General features: G+C 35.3%; 1 protein-coding gene across 5 annotated transcripts in view; it reads right to left on the bottom strand.

Moving 5' to 3' along the window:
* Window positions 1-143: 143 nt before the first annotated feature.
* LOC139980700 (double C2-like domain-containing protein beta) overlaps window positions 144-25,557 on the bottom strand; it is an 83,084-nt gene continuing 57,670 nt past the window's right edge. For 4 of the 5 annotated variants that reach the window (XM_071992543.1, XM_071992542.1, XM_071992541.1 and 1 more), the window contains 12 exons: window positions 21,320-21,406; window positions 18,203-18,350; window positions 16,726-16,806; window positions 14,493-14,678; window positions 11,289-11,621; window positions 8,963-9,117; window positions 7,664-7,773; window positions 5,519-5,645; window positions 4,349-4,506; window positions 2,715-2,796; window positions 2,153-2,246; window positions 144-1,931 (listed from right to left, as the gene is read on the bottom strand). In XM_071992543.1, coding sequence (XP_071848644.1) covers window positions 1,798-1,931; window positions 2,153-2,246; window positions 2,715-2,796; window positions 4,349-4,506; window positions 5,519-5,645; window positions 7,664-7,773; window positions 8,963-9,117; window positions 11,289-11,621; window positions 14,493-14,678; window positions 16,726-16,806; window positions 18,203-18,350; window positions 21,320-21,406 — 1,695 coding nt within the window. In that variant the 3' untranslated portion in view covers window positions 144-1,797. The remainder of the gene's footprint in view (window positions 1,932-2,152; window positions 2,247-2,714; window positions 2,797-4,348; window positions 4,507-5,518; window positions 5,646-7,663; window positions 7,774-8,962; window positions 9,118-11,288; window positions 11,622-14,492; window positions 14,679-16,725; window positions 16,807-18,202; window positions 18,351-21,319; window positions 21,407-25,557) is intronic. The other variant, XM_071992545.1, reaches the window with a different exon arrangement.

The raw sequence follows: 25,557 nt of genomic DNA, 5'->3' as shown, positions 1-25,557 counted from the left end.
TTCCTGTGTTTCTTTAATTTATAAAGATTTCTTGGTGGATTACGATTCTCTGCTTCATTTGATTTACACATGCCGTCATTTCAATGACTTAAGTATTAACATAACTATTTGCAATACTTGCTAAGAATTAGATTCTGAAAACTCAAGATAAGCAAACTAAACACTGTTAATACACAAATGCCTTCACTATCCTAAAGAGTGTGTCAATAATATGACGCTCTGCAGGAAGAAGCTCCTTTAGTTTGTGCTTGAATAACCCCCAAATTATGTGTCATTTTAAAATCACTTGAAAGGACAGTGAACAATAGTACCACAGAAGTCAAGAACACTAAAACCTCTGAAACATTGAAAATTGTAGGAAATATTATCCAGTTAATTGACACTGCTCTAGGTTTGGAGAAACTCATCAGTAAGGCTCAGTGATTACTATTGTTACACCTATTGCCTTAAAGGGAGTGAAGACTCGCGCACAAAGAAACATTGCATGCCGGTAATCTGACCTAGTTTCGAATGAGGTGTAACAGAAGTGTTAGACACCACCATCGATCCTAGAAAATACACACACAGCTTGCTACCGTCAGTAATTAGACACTAGTTTACAGTCAATACATACAGCTACGGTCAATACCCACAACACAGTGTACATAGCAGGGATGGACATCTCAGGTCTAGATAAAAGATAACAAGGTATCACATTTCATTACTGTCTGCATTTTATGGCGACAATTAAGAAGAAAACGTCATTTGCAAGCAACGGAAAGTTAACTCTTTCAGAGCGCGGCTCGCGGTTTGGGGCGAGTCTTCAATGCCTTTAAGCTGTAAATAATTACCTTTTTTAATATCTGAAAAGTTGCAAACACTTTGAAAAATTGCATCTGATTTTGTAGAATATAAGTTTGTTGCAAATTGTAGATCATTGACAAAAATAAATATTTACATTTACTTTCCATCCACTTGCTTCATGAATATTCAAAGCAAGTTATACCTGCATGTTCCTGTATGTACTTGGGCCATACAACATGACTAAGCTAAGTGAACAGGTAATATCTGGCAGGGCCACCATTACTAAATTTGGTGCATACATCATCACATATAGTATGTGTTATGATAGCAAGAATGTTACACGAAATATGAAACATCACAAACCAAACAAATATTATTAATATACCAGGTTGTATAAGATGCATCTATGTCACAAAAGTAGCTAACAAGAACAAAACTCACAAATAAAACTGTGTACTCTAGAGATGCCACAAACACAGCTTACATTCATAACAACTTTTGTTCATTCCCCTGCCCATTTCCACAGTTGATTAACACTATTAGTAAAGGCCAACATAATACACACCTAGGCATTCTAGTTTTCTCTAAACTCATTTCAAGTTACAAAAAATTAACTAACTAACTTGTGAATTACTTCCAAAAGAGTCATTTAATATAATCTCGGTCACACTTTTAAGGTGCTTGCATTTAAGAGTTTACATCAATCACAGTTTCTCCAGAGAGTGATCATTTTTAAGTAATAGAACTAGCTGCAGATAAAGGTTGCTTCAAGAACAATAACAACAAAAGATGCATCACAATACAAAATCAAACTTGATGAAACAAGTTTGAGCTCTATAATAAACCATAATATCTCATAGCAACAATCAAGAGTAAATTGAATCTCTCATAAATGCCTCAACAGATTGCAAACATACAGAAAGCACATAATTTTGGATTTCATCATATTTGCATTTTGAAATCTAATAAAATAGACTGATTTTTACAAGAAGCTTTTAACCACCATCATCTAGTTCACAGCTCATCTGGGGAGAACAACTCTTCTGAGAGAGTATGCCACCGCTCAAATCTCTTATCAATGTTCTTCAGTGTCTCGAACCAGTGCCTCAATCTTTCACCTTTGGCATTAATCCCCAATTGAACACCACCTGAAGGGAGTAAAATAAGTAGACATAAGAGAAGCTGTTGATTTATCATTAGAAGAGAAATTGCTGGGTCAACTGATGCCCTGACACAGTGGCGTTTAGTTAACATTGCCTTACAAACAAATGGAAGCAGTATCAAACTACTGTGAAATGTGAACTTTTCCATCACATCTAACACTTCAAAAAAACAATTTGGATTACTTTTGAAATTTAAAAAGTCTTACCAATGTAGTCATTTTTGCCGATGTCTTTGTCCCAGACTGTTATCTCCAAAGTTTTCTTGGCAAGTTCGTTGTGTTTCACGTCATAATAGAAGTCCTGTACAAATTGTAAATGATCTGATGTGTGAGATCTTTTCCAAAAAGCAGGAAGCAAATCTGATGACATTTCTCAAAATAATAGTGAAGTTAAATATAATTATTTCATATTTATTTTCTACTGAAAGAAAAATAATCAATTTGATTAGGTATTACATATGTTTCCCTTAGAAGTTAATATGAAATCCTTTTAGAGTCAGTGAAAATCATTAATATCATAATATATCTTTATTTTATGATATATAGTACAGTGAAATTCTGCATACGGCAACAGGTACAGTCTGTTCAAATTTATAGGTTATTGACAACTGAAGTATGAACAAATACAGACACCATGTCCTGATTCCCTAATTAATAATGACCTATAAACAGTTACTGACAGGAACAATTCCTTCCATTTTTGAAAGTATATGTCTCCTAATAAAAGCCAATCTCCACAATGAAACAACATTTAGGATTCAGTTCTTACTTCATTAAATTCTGGATTAAGAGTTTTCCTCTTTAAGGCCGTCTTCTGTTTGGTTTTCTTTCCAGTGTCTGGTTTGAGGTACCTGTACACATAAATATGTTAATGTATAAAGTGTTGCTGAAAGGCTAAAAGGGCATGGTCTTCTTCGGTTGGTAGAAACAGACAGTCAAAAGTGATTCCGTGCCATGTTTTATATGAGAGCATGTACAGCAACACTGCACACAAGATTATGTTTAACCATTGTTGACTTTAAGCAAGTTGGGTTCTTGCCCACTTTACTTGTAGTTTTCATGTTTACTCTTATCTTCCCTTGGATAACAAACATTAGTGTTCCTGTAAACACTAAGGTGGTTCTAATTACCACATACCATGTCAGGTTATCTGAGCAGTTTTCTAAGCAGTTATCATGTTTGCCAGGTTTCAGACTTCAAACTCTGCTGACCCCATCGCCCCCCCCCCCCGGCCCCCACAAAGACAGTAGAAATCTTGAAGTCACTTAAAAGGATTTTGTAGTGGCTAAAGTTGAGTGTTTGGCAAACTTGCTGAATATTTCTGAATCTGTAGGTGAAAACCTCATAGCATTTTGTATTGCAAAGATATGAACTCTTTAAATTTTATGATATTTTGTAAATGCATCTGGCAACAGTGGCATGGAGGATATCATCAGGGTACTTCAACTGAAAATAAAGAAATTTTACAGCTAAACACTTAACAAACATATCAGGTTTCAAGGACAAATCAAGAATATTATATTAGCCTTAGTAAAGTCATTTGCCAAATGACATCACAGACCCCTTAATGAGATCGAACTTCCTGGAGGTCAAGCCAGTAAAACTAAGTTACAATCCATCAGCTAATCTCGAGTTAGATGAAAGATATTGAAATGTGGTTTCACCAAGCAGTGTATAATATTTTTTCTTTAATATCAGTTTCATGTTGTTTGTCACCAGAAAATCCTTTTATCTACAAAAATCTACAAAAAGAGGTCTCTTTTACTTATTACCAAGTATGAAATTCAACTCTCCTGTGCTTTTTGCATTATTGTGTTATCTAGCCAAACTATACTGTGCACACAGATGCACAAACACATACACCGACCCACACACTGGCAAGGAATCGCTCGATGATGATGTATAACTAGTACACAAAACATTCAGGAGCAATCCTTTCACTTTGTTCAAAGGTTACTCTATTATGATGTACTCTAAATTGTGGATATAATTCATCAGTAATGCCATGCCCTTGTTCTCACTACATTATCTGTTATATCAAATCTAATCAAATTCTATTTTAATTCAATTTCTTGAAAAGACTTCCACACATTCAACATTCTTAAAAAGAAGAGAAAGTCTGTATGGAAGTACACACTTGTTGAATAGTTCTTGATGTTAAATTTTGTTCTAGAAGATCAATATGCTGGGGAAAAATGTGACTTGAACTTGCTACATTATGCTTTCCTGTTGTCAGTATTATAGAATTAAAACTCACAGATTTCTAGTAACCACCTTAGCTCTCTCATGCTATGGATGTGTCTATAGTTGACCCATTACTACATCTTTGTGGTTGTTAAAGTGGTTATATGGACATTCCATTACCAATGATTGTAATCAGTTATAATCTCAGTACATACTTACAGTTTAACATACGGATCTGAGTAACCGTTGACATCCATTGAGGCTAGCCCTGCACATCTGATGATGCCAACCTGTAGCTGCTGTCTAGATGAGATATACTTCAAGTAAATCAGAATCCTTCCTCTGCCTCCTGCCAAAAGTTCATCATCCTTCTCCAGCTATAACAACAATCAGTCCGAAGAACCATATAGATGAAACTGGATCCCATGAACCCACTAATCAACAGGTAAACTTACTTGTAAAAATACACATTAGTGCTTTCCATTCCCCATGCAATGCTTCCTCTACAACAATCACCAAACCAGAATGCAAAAATGCATTGTGGTTTCGATGATGTAACATGAGCAGTTTTCTTCGTGATTCTGACGTAATGTGTATAGTGAGGGTGTACATTATTTACAAGGCTTTCAGAATTGGACCTGTTGTCACCAAATGACCTTTGACTTCCACCAAAATCAATATGCTTCTCAATGTTTTACACCTTCATACCCAAGTATGAGATCTGCCCAAACTTCCCTTCTTGAGATGTCATGTTTACAAGGTTTTCACAATTTCACCTCTGCTGACACCAAATGACCTTAGACCTCCACCAAAAACAACAGGCTTTGTGCACTAAATATGGTACTTCTACACACCAAATATAAAATTGGTCAGACCTTCCGTTCTTGAGATATTGTGTGTACAAGCTGGGCGTCACAAACACACTGACACACACACACGCACAGGTGTGTTTTACATTCAGACCGAGGACCCCATTGTTTTTCCATTGTTCAAATCCACGTATCCTAACCTTAACAATACCCCATAGCAATGGAATTTTTTCGAGGACGTGGTGATTCTTTAAAAATCACAACCAATCACCTGGAATTCTTTTGTTCAAGTCCTTGGTCAGAATACAAAACAAGTGCATGGATATGTATTTTTTTTTAAACTATCATAGTTCAACATCCCTTAAAGCCAATTGTAGATCTTGTGCTGTTGTGATTACTTTGAAACAACTATGTCCCACCCTACCTATACATATTATAATTCCATCAAATGTTAGCAAATGTGATAACATCTGGATTATATTGATGAAACTCAGCCCTCAGCAACTTTTGAGGTTCAGGCATTTTTCAGTGATGAAACATGAAGAAGCTTTTCCCCCTTCCTCTTGAATACTTTACTTACTGGTAGCTGCTTATCTAGGTATACTGACAGAGACTTTGTCTGGTGAGGGGTAAGTCTCCGGAGGGGGAGACGGTGCTCCCCAATGAAATCATTGTGACCAAATCTGTCCTCGTCCAGTACTGATAATCTGCATACAAATGCAAAAAGAAAGAAAAGAAAGTTTATTTATGTATGAATCAATTAACCAAGAACTGCAGTACTCTAGTATTAGCTTGCCCATTTAAGGGTTGATGACTGCTGCCAGGAATATATTTTTATTATTATATATTTTCTGACCATTAATTGTCATATAAATTGGATATAATCCATGCATGGGTCAAAACACTAGGAACACCATGTAGGGACATTTTACTGATAACATGTGATTACTCTCCAGATCTAGATGATAACATGTGATTACTCTCCAGATCTGGATGATAACATGTGATTACTCTCCAGATCTGGATGATAACATGTGATTACTCTCCAGATCTGGACAATAACATGTGATTACTCTCCAGATCTGGATGATAACATGTGATTACTCTCCAGATCTGGATGATAACATGTGATTACTCGCCAGATCTGGATGATAACATGTGATTACTCACCAGATCTGGATGATAACATGTGATTACTCTCCAGATCTGGATGATAACATGTGATTACTCTCCAGATCTCGATGATAACATGAGATTACTAACCAGATCTGAATGATAACATGTGATTACTCTCCAGATCTCGATGATAACATGAGATTACTAACCAGATCTGAATGATAACATGTGATTACTCTCCAGATCTGAATGATAACATGTGATTACTCTCCAGATCTGGATGATAACATGTGATTACTCTCCAGATCTCGATGATAACATGAGATTACTAACCAGATCTGAATGATAACATGTGATTACTCTCCAGATCTGAATGATAACATGTGATTACTCTCCAGATCTGGATGATAACATGTGATTACTCTCCAGATCTGAATGATAACATGTGATTACTCTCCAGATCTGGATGATAACATGTGATTACTCTCCAGATCTGGATGATAACATGTGATTACTCACCAGATCTGGATGATAACATGTGATTACTCTCCAGATCTGGATGATAACATGTGATTACTCTCCAGATCTGAATGATAACATGTGATTACTCTCCAGATCTGGATGATAACATGTGATTACTCTCCAGATCTGGATGATAACATGTGATTACTCACCAGATCTGGATGATAACATGTGATTACTCTCCAGATCTGGATAACATGTGATTACTCACCATATCTGAATGATAACATGTGATTACTCTCCAGATCTGGATGATAACATGTGATTTATAACCAGATCTGGATGATAACATGTGATTACTCTCCAGATCTGGATGATAACATGTGATTACTCTCCAGATCTCGATGATAACATGTGATTACTCTCCAGATCTCGATGATAACATGTGATTACTAACCAGATCTGAATAATAACATGTGATTACTCTCCAGATCTGAATGATAACATGTGATTACTCTCCAGATATGGATGATAACATGTGATTACTCTCCAGATCTGGATGATAACATGTGATTACTCACCAGATCTTGATGATAAACATGTGATTACTCTCCAGATCTCGATGATAACATGTGATTACTCACCAGATCTGGATGATAACATGTGATTACTCTCCAGATATGGATGATAACATGTGATTACTCTCCAGATCTGGATGATAACATGTGATTACTCACCAGATCTTGATGATAAACATGTGATTACTCTCCAGATCTGGATGATAACATGTGATTACTCGCCAGACCTGGATGATAACATGTGATTACTCTCCAGATCTGGATGATAACTTGTGTCTCACATGATTAGAGTCATAACATGTAACTCACCAGATCTACGTAATGGAAACACAACATAACACCCACTGTTAAGAATTTTAGATATCTAGCCAACACCTTGAAATATATACTGTGCAGATCAAAGCACAATTACCAAACATTGGCCTTCCATAAATTAAGCCTTCAAGCTGAATTAGATTTCTTCTTTTCCAATCAAAGTTTATTTTCCATCACTCAGATTTACAACTTCACACTTTACTTTCTCTCTTTATGAACTTACTGCAACTTCTGCAAAAATAACAGGGGCCTACCTCAAGGTTTTCTTTTGCAAGTCTTCATCAGTTATTCCATAGTAAGTCAAAGTCTCATTGAATTCAGGATTTAGAGTCTTGTGGACTGTTTTTGTCCTCAATTTTGTTGACTGTTATAAGAAAATATGTCAGTTGATAATTAGAACAATCCTTCCATCTCTTACAGGTTATAACTGCAATTGGTGAAAGATTATATAAAAAAATAAAAAAATATTAAAAACATACTCATTTGCACAGACCACTCATATTTCACAAGTATATCAATTTTAAATCACATGGTTAAACGAGGTGGTTACTTCACTCTCAGATTATGGGAAGCAAACTTTTAATAACAGCCTTATCTTATGTTATGCTATTTATTTCTTTTAATCCTCTCTTCGATTCATCTAACTTATGACATGGAAATGGAGCCTGAGGCTTTGACACTCTGTAAAACTTTGAATAATTGCCCACAACTGCTAGTAGCTGCACTGTTAGGATTTTGAAAGTAGGGCCAGAGCCCTGAAGATGTTGAAATTCAGGGTATCTCCCACAGAGCAAAATAGAATGTCAGAAGTAAAAGGCTGCTTTCTGAGATGTATGTAGACTATAAATTAGGTCTACAAGAAAGCTTGTGCTAAAAACTATTATTTTTGGTGGGGTGGGGAGGGATGAACGCACCTGAAGGTTATGCTAATACACTGCACAATCAAACTCCTCCAGTGTAACATGATGCTACTTTTTTCCAACAATGAGAACAGCATATAAAATAACCACAGTTTAAGCATGTAACACAGAGAATAGGTCAAGATTTTTTGGACGTAAAAGTAAATTTGCACTGTGTACAGTTTGTACAAACAAAGAATAAGAACAAGTAAATAAATAAAAGGATATTGCACGATGAGTGCATTGAGAGATACGTGCTCTAAAGGCTAACTTAAGGCATAAAATTAACTTATATATATTGCAGACTGTTAAAGAACCTTCTATATTTATTAGACTTCAATCAATAACCGAGGTATACAATGGACAGGTTAAGAACCTTAACATCAATGCCTGGACTGAGGAGTCAATAACATCATCATCAATTAAGCCTTAAAGGAGCATTCCAGAGATAAACCAAACTTTTAAGGTGAATACCTAGAAAACTGGAATAGTTATAGATACATAGCCGGCTTCAAATGTTTCTTTCTTTGGACTATAATATATCTTGAATAAAATTCTGCCTAAAGCCATCCTTTAAGAAACTGGTAAAATGGGCCCTAAGAATACAGGATAAGTTTCTAGATTTCAAAAGTTCACTAAAACAAGCAATCTTACCCTAGAAGCACCTGGCAGTAAATGTAGCTTGACATACGGATCAGACAAACCATTGTGGTCCATCGCTCTAAGATTACGAGCCTTGTGAATGGTACAATGGAGGGCATTGTTTACAGCATCGTATAGTACCGAAAAATCTAATGTGCCTCTAGTACCTGATAAGAAAGACACAAATACATTAGCAAGGTGCATGTGGAGATACCAACTGTGCAAAAGAGTAGAAGCAACGGAAGCATTTTATGTCTACTAAACAGAAACTACTAATGGCCTACTATAGATGGTAAAAAGTCTACTTGTAGGAGATATGAAAGAGTAACAGATAAAACTAGAGTTCAGCTCTACAGAAAGTACATTAACATTACAAGTTAAACCATAAATAACACAAAATAACAAAAGAGAGAAAAACATGTAAGAGTTGTGTAGTAGAGTTTGAAAACATTGAGGGAAGGACAAACAGTTAGCTTTGATCCAGATTAGAAACTAGGTTAACAAGATATGTACATCATCGTGAGATCTTTGATTTGTAACAGCAAATTGCCCCGAGGGGACAGTAACCAAACTATTGCATAATTGTGTCATACAGATTCCACACCAGGTGTATGTTCTGTAAATATTAACACCACCAGTGGGGGCTCGTGGTCCTAATACTTGGAGCTGGGGCAAATGGGGGTGTCAGGTTGGAATGACCCAACAGTGCCAAAGGTGCCACAGGGGTCCGGCCCAGTGCCCCTAGTGGAGCCCATGGACAATGACCAGGGGACAAAGCCCCCTGGAAGCTCTGAGGTACTCACAAAATTGTGGGCATTAGAACGAAGCATTTGGATGTGCACTAAACAGACCACAAATCACAATTTGACCATTCTTGAAATTAAAGATTAAATTTGGACTAAGGGCTGATCGATTTGATGATGCAGGAGGCTTGTGAGAGAATGGATGATGACGGTAGGGGTTGTATGGGTCTACCTGCTGGAGATCATGTATAAAGCTATCAAGATATCACATTTCATATATTAAGTTAGTGTGACCTACCTGCTGGAGATCATATGTAATGATATCAATACACTATAGTTCATATTGAGTGAGTATTAAGTTAGTATTACCTATCTGGAGATCATGTATTATGATATCATTACATTACATTCATACTAAGTTAGTTTCAGTTAGTGTTACCTATCTGGAGGTCATGTATAATAATATCATTACATTACATTCATACTAAGTTAGTTTCAGTTAGTGTTACCTATCTGCAGGTCATGTATAATAAAATCATTACATTACATTCATACTAAGTTAGTTTCGGTTAGTGTTACCTATCTGGAGGTCTTGTATAATGATATCATTACATTACGTTCATACTAAGTTAGTTTCAGTTAGTGTTACCTATCTGGAGGTCATGTATAATAATATCATTACATTACATTCATACTAAGTTAGTTTCGGTTAGTGTTACCTATCTGGAGGTCATGTATAATGATATCACATTACATTATACTAAGTTAGTTTCAGTTAGTGTTACCTATCTGGAGGTCATATATAATGATATCATTACATTACATTCATACTAAGTTGGCAGTTCATTACAGCTGATCATCTCATAAAGTTATAAGAGTCTTGAATCTGTTGTCTTCCTCGGTCTTAAATGAATGAGCTGATGGCCATATTAAATGTAGCGAGTGATAAAATCAAAGTGAAAATATGCTGGTTGCAAAGGATTAAAATATTAATTATGAAAATGAAACAATATTATAACTACAATGCATTGTGGTTAGTTCAAAGAAGCAGCAAGAAAGCAGTTTTTCTACAATCTACTTCCACATAAACTAGGAAAATTAATAAGGAATGGAAACTACTCATATCAGGTATTACTTTCTCACATGGTTTACACAAAGGATAATCTTTTGAAGAATGTTGCTCAAAGAAGAAATACTATCCATACATAATTCCTATTGTCACTGAGAACATTAAAAATACATAATCAGAAAAGCTTAATGTTCAAAGTAACAATGTGTTACACTGTAACATTATACCCAGGGTTAGGAAGTAAACAAGTAGGTCAAATGAAATAGCTTTGCCTATTTCATTGTTTCTTGTTGATTCACTTTGCTATTTTATACAAGACAACCACATCAGTTGGCAATGCAGTTTGGGTTGGATAGAAACAGCTGTATATTACAGTAGCAACACATAGAATTGACTAAGTTTTTTAAATGATTTCTTTTGATGATCAAGGCAAGCTTTCACATTTCATTTGAACTGGTTTACTTGATGTGCAAGCATTAAGAAGCTACTGAAGTCACAGTTTGGAGCAAATATAAATATTACATACTGCCATCATCAGGGCTGTCAAGCTCTGGCAAAGACAGACTGGATCGATCAAGGTCGCCTGCTGAAGGCACAGAATTCCCACCACCATTACCGACACCAGTGTTCTCCATCCCACCACCGACACTATAGTTGAATGCAGCACCGTAACCACCATCAACACTTTCCCTAGGTGCAGTGCTACCACCATACTCATTAAAGGCCTGGTCCATATCTTCCTCGTCATCGGTAGGGATGGAATGAGAGTTGGCCATCGGGGACGAGCGGGTAGTCTGTCGTGGTGATGGCTTCATTGTGACACTGCCTGCAGATCTTATGGAACTTGTGCGTGATAGTGCTGGATTGTAAGATGATGACATAATGGTTTTAAATCATGCAAGATGGAAAGAAAATATATTCCCTTGTTTTGTTTCTCTTCACCAACATGAAACAGCTCTAAAGCAGGAAAAATCAAACAGTTTAACTGATTGAGTACTTAAAGGAAAAATATAGAGCACCTTATATTCACAAATGGTAGTTTCAGGGCATGCAACAGAGGATGACCCAATGTAAGCCACTTCAGCCAGTTTACCAACAGAGTATGTCAGTGTTAAACATGCACAGACGTTATGCATATAATGGAAGGGACAAGATACTGTCTCTTGTCTGATAATCTACTAGAGTTGAAATTACTTAACACCTGTATATTACTGTGTTATACAACAAAGATTCTGTTATCTTTCCAAACTATTGAAATTTTGCTTCACTGTTGTAATTGCAAATTACAGCAGATATAAACTCAGGTTGAAATATATATGCTGAGTCTGCAATATTTCATTATATGAACAGTCGAGATGTGTAGCATTTATACATCACACTTAAGCTTTGATATCTTCAATGCTTAGACATGATAGGTTGTCTCGTCTGTGTTGCCAGATGTTTGTAAAATTGGATAAGTTATGACTCAACAGGAATATGCACTATCCATAGTAAGCTATTAAACAATTTTTACCCTATTATTATGCCTAAGCAACTCTTGGTACAGAGATAAACTGTCACCTAAAATAAACAACTACTATCCTAACAAGCACAACTGAAAACAAAAGCAATTTCTAAATTATTAATGAAATAAAAATTAAACACATAAAGCATTGAGCAGTTGATGACTCAGGCTTGGTGATCCAGGCAATTTAAAAAAGATATCAGATTGAAGCATGATTCTGTCAGAGGGTTACAGCACTAAAAACAATGTAACAAATACGGACATATTCATTTCAATGAAGGATGTGCTCAACACTTGTTTTTATCATTTCTCGCAACATTGCAGCATTTCATTGTTACATAAAAATGGTATTTTAAGCAGCGATGGAAGCAATGATATCATCTTACTGAATAAAAGACTACAAACACTAGTACATGTTGCAACAGGATCTAGCTCATTTCAAGTTTGGTTCCCCTAATCAACAGACAAAGCAAACATTTCAGTTTTTCTCATGTATCAAAACAAAAATCCTCTTGCCAGTTCTGTGCAAATAGGTCCTAAGGCTATCATATGGATGGATCTACTACTCATTTCTTCAAGTTTAGTATCATTCTTTACTCTTCCGGGAGATAGAAGAACAGGAAAGTGGAATTTATATTTTATAAATTATACTAATAAAAATCATCAGACAAAACTTTTTCTTCTTATGACAGAAATGTTTACACGTTTAATCAATTTCATTTTGAGATTTGTTATTTGAACAAATATTATGTACCACAATAGCCCCACCTTGACTGTCATGCAAAGTTACCTTTTGTTTGCAAAGATAGGTTTCATACCAGTTGAGCAATTTATTACTCAATATATATACAGCTGTCCAGCATGCAATCTGCATTTGTAGAGAGACAGCTGTGGCACCCACAGCTTTGAAAATATGCTCTGATGTAACCAAACCTGTTTTTTATTCTGGCATGGACCATGTTTATTGAAGAGAAGAAGCATGCTAGATCAGTTATCACATTACCATGTGAAAGGAACACTACCATACTGTGTGAAAGGAACACTATTTAGTTCTATTCATAAGTTATTTCATAATCTTTACCATTTTTAGCCTTTCTACATAATAAAAATTCTATTTAATATATTAATAATTTACTATTCACATGGACAAGTTATTATGACGATTTTCATTAGACATGTCTGTCTCATTTATCTATTTAACCTCTTTTCTTCTTTCATTTCAGTTAGCCTCTGAACAAGATCCAGTTAGAATCGAAAAAATAGGCCCTCTCTACTTTTATGTATTTTTTCAACCTTTTTGCAATACTTGAGCAATTTATTTCATTTTTTATTTCTTCACTTAAAGTCTCAATACGTGTTTGATGAATTTAAACTTTGACCTTTCCAGCTACTGCACTAAACGTTCAGTGAAAATGACACCGTTCTATGCAATTTTCATATCAATTTTCATTATTCTTATTAAGTTATCAAGTTATTAAGTTATTAGCTGAATAAAATTCGCCAGATTTGTTAACGAGTCCATAGATTCTACAAACTTCAATCAAAATTTGGAAGCCCCGCCCAACAGATCATGTGCCGATCAAATCTCTCTTGTTTGTTTACGACTGTTAGGCCTAGGCTTTCTTTTACTTTCATTGCTAGCCTGTCTTATGTCCTTGCTCTTGTATCTTTCTCTCAGTCTTACCCATGTAGCTTGTGAAATTGTGCCATTTTCCTTCCATTGCAATGAATAAACATGTTTTTTCAGATGTTTCCTGAGTGGAATTGTAAAAAGTGGATGATACAAGTATAGGACTGCATTAAAATCTTTCATTTGTGTAATGAACATGCTGACATGAGAGGTCGCAGTGATTTTAACGGTAAATCGTTCGTGCCATAAGGGCAACAGAAAATAAATTTCTTTCTTACTATTGCAACAGCTTTTCTTCATTAATCCAACCTGGTCAGAGTGTATTTAGAATAAGAAACATTGAATCTGCTTCCGAAGTTTGTTTTCCGAAATTCATCAGCAAACACGTATTGAGACTTTAATATATTGACTAATCTTCCATTTAACGTCTTTTTGCAGATCACAATCAATGATTTCACAACCAATCTCTGTCACTCTGATAATTCATTGGCCTATACTCTTCTGAGTTTAATTCATCAATAATGATTACACTATACTTGTATATTTCTACCATTAGAGGAGTTTGCTGACAATCAACTGTCTCTTCTATAACTTACTGTCGCCATGATCGCTGTCTGTGTCTGGCATCTGCTCTCCATGGCTGCTCTCCGTTGCACTAGCTGCTGCATACCAGTTACCACCACTGCCTCCTACACTGCTGTGGCTGCCAGATACTTGACTGTAGTCATATCCATATCTTCTCCTGCCATTTGTCTGTGGCTCTTGGTCTGCTTTTTCAGGTGCTACAAAAATCATGATAACAGAAGCAATTGTTGTGTAAAAGACAGGCAATCGAGTAGAGTGTCTGTATGATAGAAATACCCTTGCAGGATGCCTGGAGCACATCATAAGTGCTATTTACACAGATTATGAAGAGCATGCTTCCAAATTATGGATAGAACTTGAGCAGTTTTTTGTCACAGCAAAGAGTATGACAACTATCAAGAATTTATGTGAGTTGAAACACAGAAGCCAGTTCTGGGTAAAAAGGCAGTAATAAAGTAGCATATTTCTACAACGATATCTCCACTTAATTTTTTCAAGCATGCCTACTGGATGTCTCTTAAACATAATTACCATGTCCTGAATTGTAGGCATAAAAAATATCAAGTATGACATCCGATAAGACATTGTTCATATTATATTGACACTACAATGAAGACAATGTAATAATGTCCTACAATAATCATCACACACAACCTTGAGCCCTCAGATTGTCAACCTAATCATATATTAATGTTTGTATGTTATGTTTCAACTATCATAAATACCAAATTACTACCATATGTCTGCACAGTAATAGTGATTAGTCCAAAACTGTTACTGTACATTAAGAAAAGAGCCCTCAATCCTGCTACCGATTGACTGGAGAGCTTTTCAAGGAAATTTCTATCTTAATGGATTATCCTTTTCTTCAGCATTCCCATCAGATTTGGCAACAGTGGAAAATGTACATATAGGGCATACAAATTAAAGTCAATAGCAATTGCCAAATTTCTGTGTGGTAGTTGCATATTAATAAAGAAATACTTGTTAGTTGCTTTTATGAGACATGACCTACTTGGTCAATTCCACTTAATAGTAAAAAATACTCAGTGATAATTTTTCAGTGATGAAGTGCAACCAACTCAATTAAAGTTTACATTGACTTGGTTTTACATGATATCATCATTAATAAACCTTGGTTGATGTTTCTCTTAAACTCAATCATCATGACACACATATTTCAAACTGAAGGTCTGTGACTTTAACCTTACTACTGCTTATGGTCCATAAATTACAATTTGTTTCCAAATGTGCTGAACTGTACTCTAAATTTGATAGAACACTTATGGAATAATCAGAAAGATACGGGTAGCTCTTAGGTAGAGATGGAATATCTGCATTACATGGAAACTCTATAACAGGTAACTGAACAAATATGATTGAACTTAATGAAATCACCAAGTTGCACAGCGAGTGTTACTAGTGAGGATGGAGAGATGACTTTAATCCAGAGCTACATAAATATAAACAAGCAGAAAAACTGGTATTTGTGAGAAAAATATCATAAAATTACAGCTTCAAGGAGATACACAAACAGAAATATTACTTTGAAGGTAATAAAATTGCAAATGATACACAGAAGATATCTGAATTTGTACTGGATCTGGTAAATGTATTTTATTTTAACAATGTAAGATAGATAGATCGAATAAGCTATTTGTAGAGCCCACTTTCGATCTATGCTGAGATGACATAGACATGCACAGGTGGGCTGGTGAGGAACAATTAAATATACGAACAAGACAGAAACTTACATATTGACCCTATTATAAATTTATCCCTATTAGAAAAGAACATGTGTTTAAGATAACCTTTTAATCTATCAATGTTTATCGATCATGAGGACAGGGCTAGGAACAGAGTTCCAAAGTTTCGGCCCACAATAGGCAAGTCTCTAGTATCTAATTTGGTGCGTACCTGTGGCACAACACATAAAAGAGTAGCCGGCTAGAAACAATATAGGTTCTTAAGGAAAGCTGGAACAACATTGTGAACACATTTATGGACAAACAACAGGATTTAAAAGTAAGTAAGATCTTTGACAGGGAGCCAATGCAACTCTTTAAAAATGGTAGAAACATGCTCCCTCTTCCACTGCCAGGAATAACTCAGGCAGCACTATATTCTATAGGTATTGCAGTTTGTAATGAGACAGAGAGTTGTACATATCAATTCTGGTAATAACGAGTGAAATGATGAACAAGAAAACAAGATCATGTTACAAAACAATTAAAAACTACATACATTCTTTTTTTCCTTTTCGTGGTCTGCCAAGGTTTATGTCATCATCAGAGCTTGACGATTCTGACTCACTTTCACTGTCATCTGTGACAAAAAGCAAATAGTATGAAAAGTCAAAACGAAAAGCTGACTCATCTATTGACAATAAATGAAATGAAGAAATATATTCATATATTGATGAATTACCACAGAACAACATATGCTGTGGTAGATATCTCAGAAACATTTATATTTTCACAAGGGCTTTTGCAAATCTTGATAAACAGTGCTAGAATTTTGACAAGCCACTCAGTGTAACAAATACATGGCTGCAACCCTACCCACTTAAATAGCTCTCATGATATCAGCCATCTATTACTCACATAACTGTCAATATAACAACTGTGATATTCTTATCTTAGCAATAAATATTCAAAATACATGCATTAACATCAGCCACCACACCAGTAGCAATAAACACTTAAGGCAGTATAAGACTCTAATAATGCTTGCAACCTATTTGACAAGTGCTTAAACAATGCATAGCTGCCTATTCTGTTATTAGATAAACTGGTCTTTACATGGAAATGTTTCACAAATCCTGAAGGGGTACTTTTAAAGAATTGTGTTTTATCACTACTTTCTTTGGTTTGAAATATCCTGATGAAAGTAACTTAATTCTGGAAACTGAACATATCTGTGAGGCAAGCATTATTTTTCAACTGAAACAGATGTAAGGACTTGCTTTGGTCAGGCCTTAATGGTAATGTTAAGCCATTGTTTATTAGTTCCAATTACTCAATCAAAACATGTTCTTTTAACTTGTTATAAAGATCGAACAGAGCATCCTTGGATGAAATCTAACACAATTTGTCCTTGGGCAATTTGTAACACTTTGTAAACATGTTATTTGAGGCCATAATATTATTGTTTTCCCATTGATTTTTGTGTTGCATCTGAGAAACTGACCTAATGGATGTATTAGACTATACAGTTCAGTCACTTTAATTGTTGAGCCTCAGCCTGTTGAAAGGGTTACTTCTCCAAAAGTAATACTGTAGTAGCACAGAAGTACAACTTCAAATGAAAGCAGTGGTTCTCAACAGTGTCCAACACTGCATAAAGTCATCCTTTCAGACTGCTGATGAAAATTGTACTTACAATATCTACTTCCACTGATTCAAGTGAACTTTCACCTTCACTAAAAACAATAAAAGTCACTTAGTACTGTACTGTCTATGTGGTATGAACAAGATATGCCTATGCAGTTTTAATTCAGGTATCAAGTTTAATCTTGACATCAGACACTTATATTCAAGCATATACTTCAATGCCAGTTATGTCCTTTCCTTGTATCAAAGGCAAAACCAATTGATTCATAATAAAATTTAAAATGAAGAATTTGTAACTAGGGAATATAAGAGTCGTTTACAATCTTAGATAACCACAGCACATACTTCCAAGTGGAGTATGCAAAGCAGTCTTCATCAGATTAACAAACCTCTTCCCACTCCAGGTCGTCTAGGCCTATTCCTGCTGTTATCAATTCTTGGTCGTAACGTTTGGTATCTTGGAGCATCTGATTTCTTTTCAGGTATGACATAATTTGGAAGGCTTTTGAAGAACCAGGCACCTGAGCGCTTCCAGAGCTTAAAAGTAGATTTAAAAAAATGTTTATTTAAACATATTTTAATGAAATTGAGTGTTCCATATTTGGAACCATAATACCACTGGCTAAAATTGTGTCAAACCCTATTGATAATGGACCATATAATTATAGCACTGATTACATTATGAGAAATACATGAAATAAGCTATCTATCAATGCTTCTTCAAGAGAAGTTTTATTGGGTCTTAACCTCATGAAGAAGATATAAAATGAATGTTTTGATCCAATCAAGGAAAATATTCTTGTTGTTACCTTCTTTACCCAAATCTTCCTCCTCTTCAGCAAATCACCACTAACAACCACAACATTCTCCTCATATCAGATAGACTCCGACGAGCCGTCCCTGAAAAAACCCACCATCGTCTACAGACATCTTGTGTGTGCTCCTGTTCCATCTCTAACTTCTAACCCTACACCCCACCCCATTCAGCATGGTACTTTCAAATGTGATCCTTCTTCGAGATGCATCGTCTGCAGTCACCACATTGTTTAATCCAATTCCATCACCCAGCCACAGCATGCAACTCACACACAAGACTAAGGGTCACATCACTTGCACAACCACTTATGTCATATATCTGATCTCTTGTAGAGTTTTCGGCATCCAGTATGTTGGCGAAACCAAAACCACCCTCAAGAAGCGGTTCTATGGTAACAAATCCACAGTCAAAACCATGAAGACTGAGATCCCAGTTGGGAAACACTATAAACTTCTCAACCATACCATTAATGAAATGTCCCTACAGGGGATTGAACCTTAGGTAGCCGTCATGACCTAGTACGAATCATCAGAGAGAGACTGTGGATGCAATGCCTTCGCACCACTCAACCACATGGGCTCAACATTCAGGAAGGATATGACTAACCTTTCTTCTGCTCCCCCCCCTTCCATCTCCCCTTGTTTTCTCCCCCTGACACCCCTCTTCTCGTAGCTCTCTTCCCTCTCCTTTCTCCACATTTTTCTGTCTTTGTTCTTCTCTAGTTTACTCCCCACCCCCTTCCCTTAATCCTCTCTTTGTCCTCTAAAGTTTATCTCCTACCTGTCCTCTTCCCCCCTGTTGGTTTCTTTCATCTCAGTCCCTTGTCTACTAATCCTCTTACATCTTTCTCTTTTGTGTTCACCCTGCTCATTAACCTGTCTGTATTCTGTGCGTGTTTTTGTCCCTTCTGTTACTGTTACTTGTCATTTAGCCTCTGAAGAAGATATTGCTAGGATCGAAACATCAGTCCCTAACACATTCTCTTACACAGGCTATTTAGTGGATAAGCAGTTTACTAATAGTTTTGTTTTATTTTTAGAAATTATTTAGATCTAACCTAGATTATACAGTATTTGTATTATTTTTCCCCTTACTTCAAACACAGAAGGTCATATTGATATTAGAATGTAAAACATTCAAACTGTCAATAATATCCCCTGCTCTAAAGAATTCAGTGATCATGGCTGAATTTTGTGGCAAGACAAGTAAATAGGGGAAAGAACATTTGGTGCTACCTACTGTACAATACTGCCTGCATGTTTAACTTGTTACATGTTCAATTGTTACAACTCAAATATTCATAAAGAGATGTGCAACCAGTCTTATGCAATTCAAATGCCAGCTAATCTTCACACCACATGTTTTCCTTTTACATGTGAATGTTATCGTTTAGTTTTACCATCACTGCAAATCGTTAAATACATACTGATTAAAATCGGAATGTTTTTATTCATTCGGCTGATGAACTTACAAATGTTTCAATCCTCACAGAGAAAAGAAACATTTTCAAAAACAGCCACGGCATAAACTAAATCAAAGATATTTGATTTTAGAAATTGATAAACACCTTCATATAAGGTACTAGACAAGAGGTTTGAGAGAGAAAGAGCTCACCTCTATACCACTTCCATGCAATTCAACAACTTAGTATATTCTTAGTACATTAATACATTAATTCCATTTGCCACTGTACAGTAAGTGTGTGCTTCCAATGTCTTCATCTGTGATTATCTTATGACTGTAACATTCAGCAACACTCACATTAACTATTCTTTCTAATGGTTGGTCAATACCTGCACTCTCTACAGTGCCTGATGTCACATGGAAATCACACATCTCTCAGCTTTGTGAAGTTAATTTAATTTGTCACTATCAGTCTTCAGATAAGGCACATTTTTGGCATTTACTTAAAACCGAGGCCTTCACTTCACAAGGGTGATAGAAATAAAAGGTCACCTGCCTCAAAGTCAATTAAGTGCAAAGCAGCAACACTTTTTTTTCCCTTTCAGATTAAGGAGGATGATGGTATAAAGGAGCCTCAACTGTAAGTCACTCAGGAACGGGAATTTTATCTTACCAAGGTAGTACTGATAATGCTAAACACTGACTACTGCTCTCCAAATACAGAGGTAGAGAGATATCATGCAAATGTTAATACAGTTGCATGTTTCTCACTTCTATGATTCCATTCCTACTGTATATGTGTGTTGCATATCTCTCTACATTAACCATCTTAGAGTCAGTAATGAATTCTCAAGTATTATACTCATAGATTGGTTAATACATAGAGCTTGGTATTAATTATATGTAATAATATGTCTTTGATGAGTTTTATATTGTATTTCTTGTCAAAAAGGGAGAATATCCTACACAAAACATGTCTCCTAGTTACTACAGTAGTTTAAAAGAACACTGCCAAATGAAAATAATTGGGGAAAAAAGAAACAAATTCTAGTCAAATCTTGAACATTATGGATAGATCTTGAAAGACTCAAATGGTATTTCCTTGAGAGATCATAGCACACAACTGTGCATCCCCCAACATATCAGTAAACTACTCACAAAACCCAGGCTAGATATATTTTATGTCTGATGGAGTGGTGCACATAATACCCATACTGATCTTGATATTCAGTTATGCTCAAGATGGGCAAGATCATGCTTACTTTTAACCTTGTTGGATTCATACCTCTCTTGTCTCACTACAGATCTTGCAAAGAACGATGGGCTGTTTGAAGCTGTTGAGAGTATCCACTGCACATTTAGTACAAACACACTGTGAAAATACAAAAACATAAGCCCTATCAAGGTATCAGAGTCAAACATTTCAATATACAGTTTCTTTAGTCCCAAAGTACAGTTGTACACAGCAATCTAGAGCTGTAAAGCAACATCAATATGTCACCACAATCATTCAACCATAAATACAGGTACCAACATCTCTTTATACATTATGAACAGATCCCAAAGAGGAATATGTAACCACAATCATTCAACATAAATAACTAACAGCATCTCATTACACATTATGAACATATCCCAAAAAGGAATATGTCACCACAATCATTCAACATAAAAACCTACCAACATCTCAGTACACATTATGAACATATCCCAAAAAGGAATATGTCACCACAATCATTCAACATAAAAACCTACCAACATCTCATTACACATTATGAACAGATCCCAAAGAGGAATATGTAACCACAATCATTCAACCTAAATACCTACCAACATCTCAGTACACATTATGAACATATCCCAAAAAGGAATATGTCACCACAATCATTCATCATAAATACCTACCAACATCTCAGTACACATTATGAACATATCCCAAAAAGGAATATGTCACCACAATCATTCAACATAAAAACCTACCAACATCTCATTACACATTATGAACAGATCCCAAAGAGGAATATGTAACCACAATCATTCAACCTAAATACCTACCAACATCTCAGTACACATTATGAACATATCCCAAAAAGGAATATGTCACCACAATCATTCATCATAAAAACCTACCAACATCTCATTACACATTATGAACAGATCCCAAAGAGGAATATGTAACCACAATCATTCAACCTAAATACCTAACAACATCTCAGTACACATTATGAACATATCCCAAAAAGGAATATGTCACCACAATCATTCATCATAAATACCTACTAACATCTCAGTACACATTATGAACATATCCCAAAAAGGAATATGTCACCATAATCATTCAACATAAATACCTAACAACATCTCATTACACATTATGAACATATCCCAAAAAGGAATATGTCACCACAATCATTCATCATAAATACCTAACAACATCTCATTACACATTATGAACAGATCCCAAAGAGGAATATGTAACCACAATCATTCAACCTAAATACCTACCAACATCTCAGTACACATTATGAGCATATCCCAAAAAGGAATACGTCACCATAATCATTCAACATAAATACCTAACAACATCTCATTACACATTATGAACATATCCCAGAAAGGAATATGTCACCATAATCATTCAACATAAATACCTAACAACATCTCATTACACATTATGAACATATCCTAGAAAGGAATATGTCACCATAATCATTCAACATAAATACCTAACAACATATCATTACACATTATGAACATATCCCAAAGAGGAATATGTCACCACAATCATTCAACATAAAAACCTACCAACATCTCATTACACATTATGAACATATCCCAGAAAGGAATATGTCACCATAATCATTCAACATAAATACCTAACAACATCTCATTACACATTATGAACATATCCCAAAGAGGAATATGTCACCACAATACCTACCAACATCTCATTACACATTATGAACATATCCCAAAAAGGAATATGTCACCACAATCATTCAACATAAATACCTACCAACATCTCATTACACATTATGAACAGATCCCAAAGAGGAATATGTCACCATAATCATTCAACATAAATACCTACCAACATCTCATTACACATCATGAACATATCCCAAAGAGGAATATGTCACCACAATCATTCAACATAAATACCTACTAACATCTCAGTACACATTATGAACATATCCCAGAAAGGAATATGTCACAATAATCATTCAACATAAATACCTAACATCATCTCATTACACATGATGAACAGATCCCAAAAAGGAAAATGTCACCACAATCATTCAACATAAATACCTAACAACATCTCATTACACATTATGAACAGATCCCAAAAAGGAATATGTCACCATAGTCATTCAACATAAATACCTAACAACATCTCATTACACATGATGAACATATCCCAAAAAGGAATATGTCACCATAATCATTCCACATAAATACCTAACAACATCTCATTACACATTATGAACATATCCCAAAAAGGAATATGTCACCATAATCATTCAACATAAATACCTAACAACATCTCATTACACATTATGAACATATCCCAAAAAGGAATATGTCACCATAGTCATTCAACATAAATACCTAACAACATCTCATTACACATGATGAACATATCCCAAAAAGGAATATGTCACCACAATCATTCCACATAAATACCTAACAACATCTCATTACACATTATGAACATATCCCAAAGAGGAATATGTCACCATAATCATTCAACATAAATACCTAACAACATCTCATTACATTTGCACAACTTCAATTTCCCTTTAGCATCTGATTTATACCTATGAAGAAGTATCTCAATTATTCACTAATTAAGATTCATTTGGTGAACTTATCTTGGAGGTTGTCTAAGTTTCAGAATAAACTTGTGAACCTTGTCGGAAACTTGTGATAAAACAAAATTAAAGAGAGTGAGATTTCAATCACTGATCAGTATCTTAATGTCTAAGTTCTGATATCCTGTTACTGCAGCTTAAATCTACAGGTGAACACGAATGTGTTTAAGTTTCTTGAACCCTGTTTAAAAATTAAAACAACTGTTAAATATGTCTGTGCTAAAGTTTCGCACAGTCTGCATAGAGATTAAAATCCTGCTGCATATGTTTGTAATAAGCTGCTAGTAATCTGTTTACATCAAAAATTCACTCGGTAAAAACTATGGCAGTTGTTTCTTATGAAGATAGTTTGGAGGTACAATTCCACTGGTAAATATATACGTACCAGTCTTTACACTTATTGCAATGACTGAATACATTTAAGCTGAAAACACTGTCTAAATATCTGACAAACTACTTAAAGCTGAACATTCCTTAAACTCATGAATAGGGATTCCATCCGGACCATGACTTTGATGTGGCAAATTCAGAGCATAAACCCAGCTACTGTACATAATGTTAAAGTAATAACACTTCAATGACATGTACAACAACATTCCAGCTATCAACATTTCTATAAAATCACACATGAAGATTCTGAAGAGTAACATAGATGCTTCAATCATTTAGAAGAATGTAAAGTACTAGAAAAAGAAATCATCTTTAGGAGATGTTTGACATTAATAGTCTGACAAAGTACAAAGTTTGTGTTATAATGACTAAACCAATGAATAGAGTGAATTATGCTATATAACTTTGTTTGAATGGTCTGCAAATCCAACAGACAGAGCCAAGCAACTCCCACATGTTGTAAGAAAGTCAATAAATGAATTGTAAATTTAGGTATGACTACCAAGGTTTCTTTGCTGAAGTAACCATATCAATTTGTACTGTAAATGATCATATTTCTACACGTAAGATCCCAAGAGCTGTTTGGATTCTTGAACATGTGAATGTTAATTACTGGATGTTTCAAACACTTTCAACCAACCATACTGCTGGAAATGTATAAAACACGAAGGACTAGCTAGCTGTGACCTTGAGAAGCATTTCATGAATATTAATAGACACACAATGACAAGGAATAAATTATTACGGTCTGAAATATTGCAGTTATGACACACAGTTACCCTTCAGGCAGTTCAACAATATCCAGAGAGCTGTTATCATCTCTTGAAGTATGATTTTCCATTTGAAGTGAAGTTTGAAGTTTTATGGAGGATTTAATGGTACAATTTAAGCAATTGTGTGGATGCTTTTATTTAGCAGGACAGGACTGACATGTTACGTCTACAGGTGCGTAGCGAGGAATTTGTCAAGGGAGGGGCGAAACTGTAGGCAAACTATCAGAGCAGTAGATACTGCATTGCAAACTATGTAAGCGTAGCGTCACCATGAGTTGGCGCGAAGCATACAAGAAAATTTTTGGGCTGAAAATGCCTCCCAGATCGCTGGAAATGGCACTTTTCAGGCCTTGTAAGTTGCACCTTAGCATTTTCTCTTTTCATCCAGAGACCAGAAATCAAAAACCCTTTATGGTTTTCACTTTTCATGAAGTAAATTGTAACTAAAATAGTTGATAATGAAACAAGAAATTTATGGTGAAGGA

The sequence above is a fragment of the Apostichopus japonicus genome, chromosome 15 (genome assembly GCF_037975245.1).
Source record: "Apostichopus japonicus isolate 1M-3 chromosome 15, ASM3797524v1, whole genome shotgun sequence".
Lineage (NCBI taxonomy): Eukaryota > Metazoa > Echinodermata > Holothuroidea > Aspidochirotida > Stichopodidae > Apostichopus > Apostichopus japonicus.
This window is presented reverse-complemented; position numbering and strand designations above follow the sequence as displayed.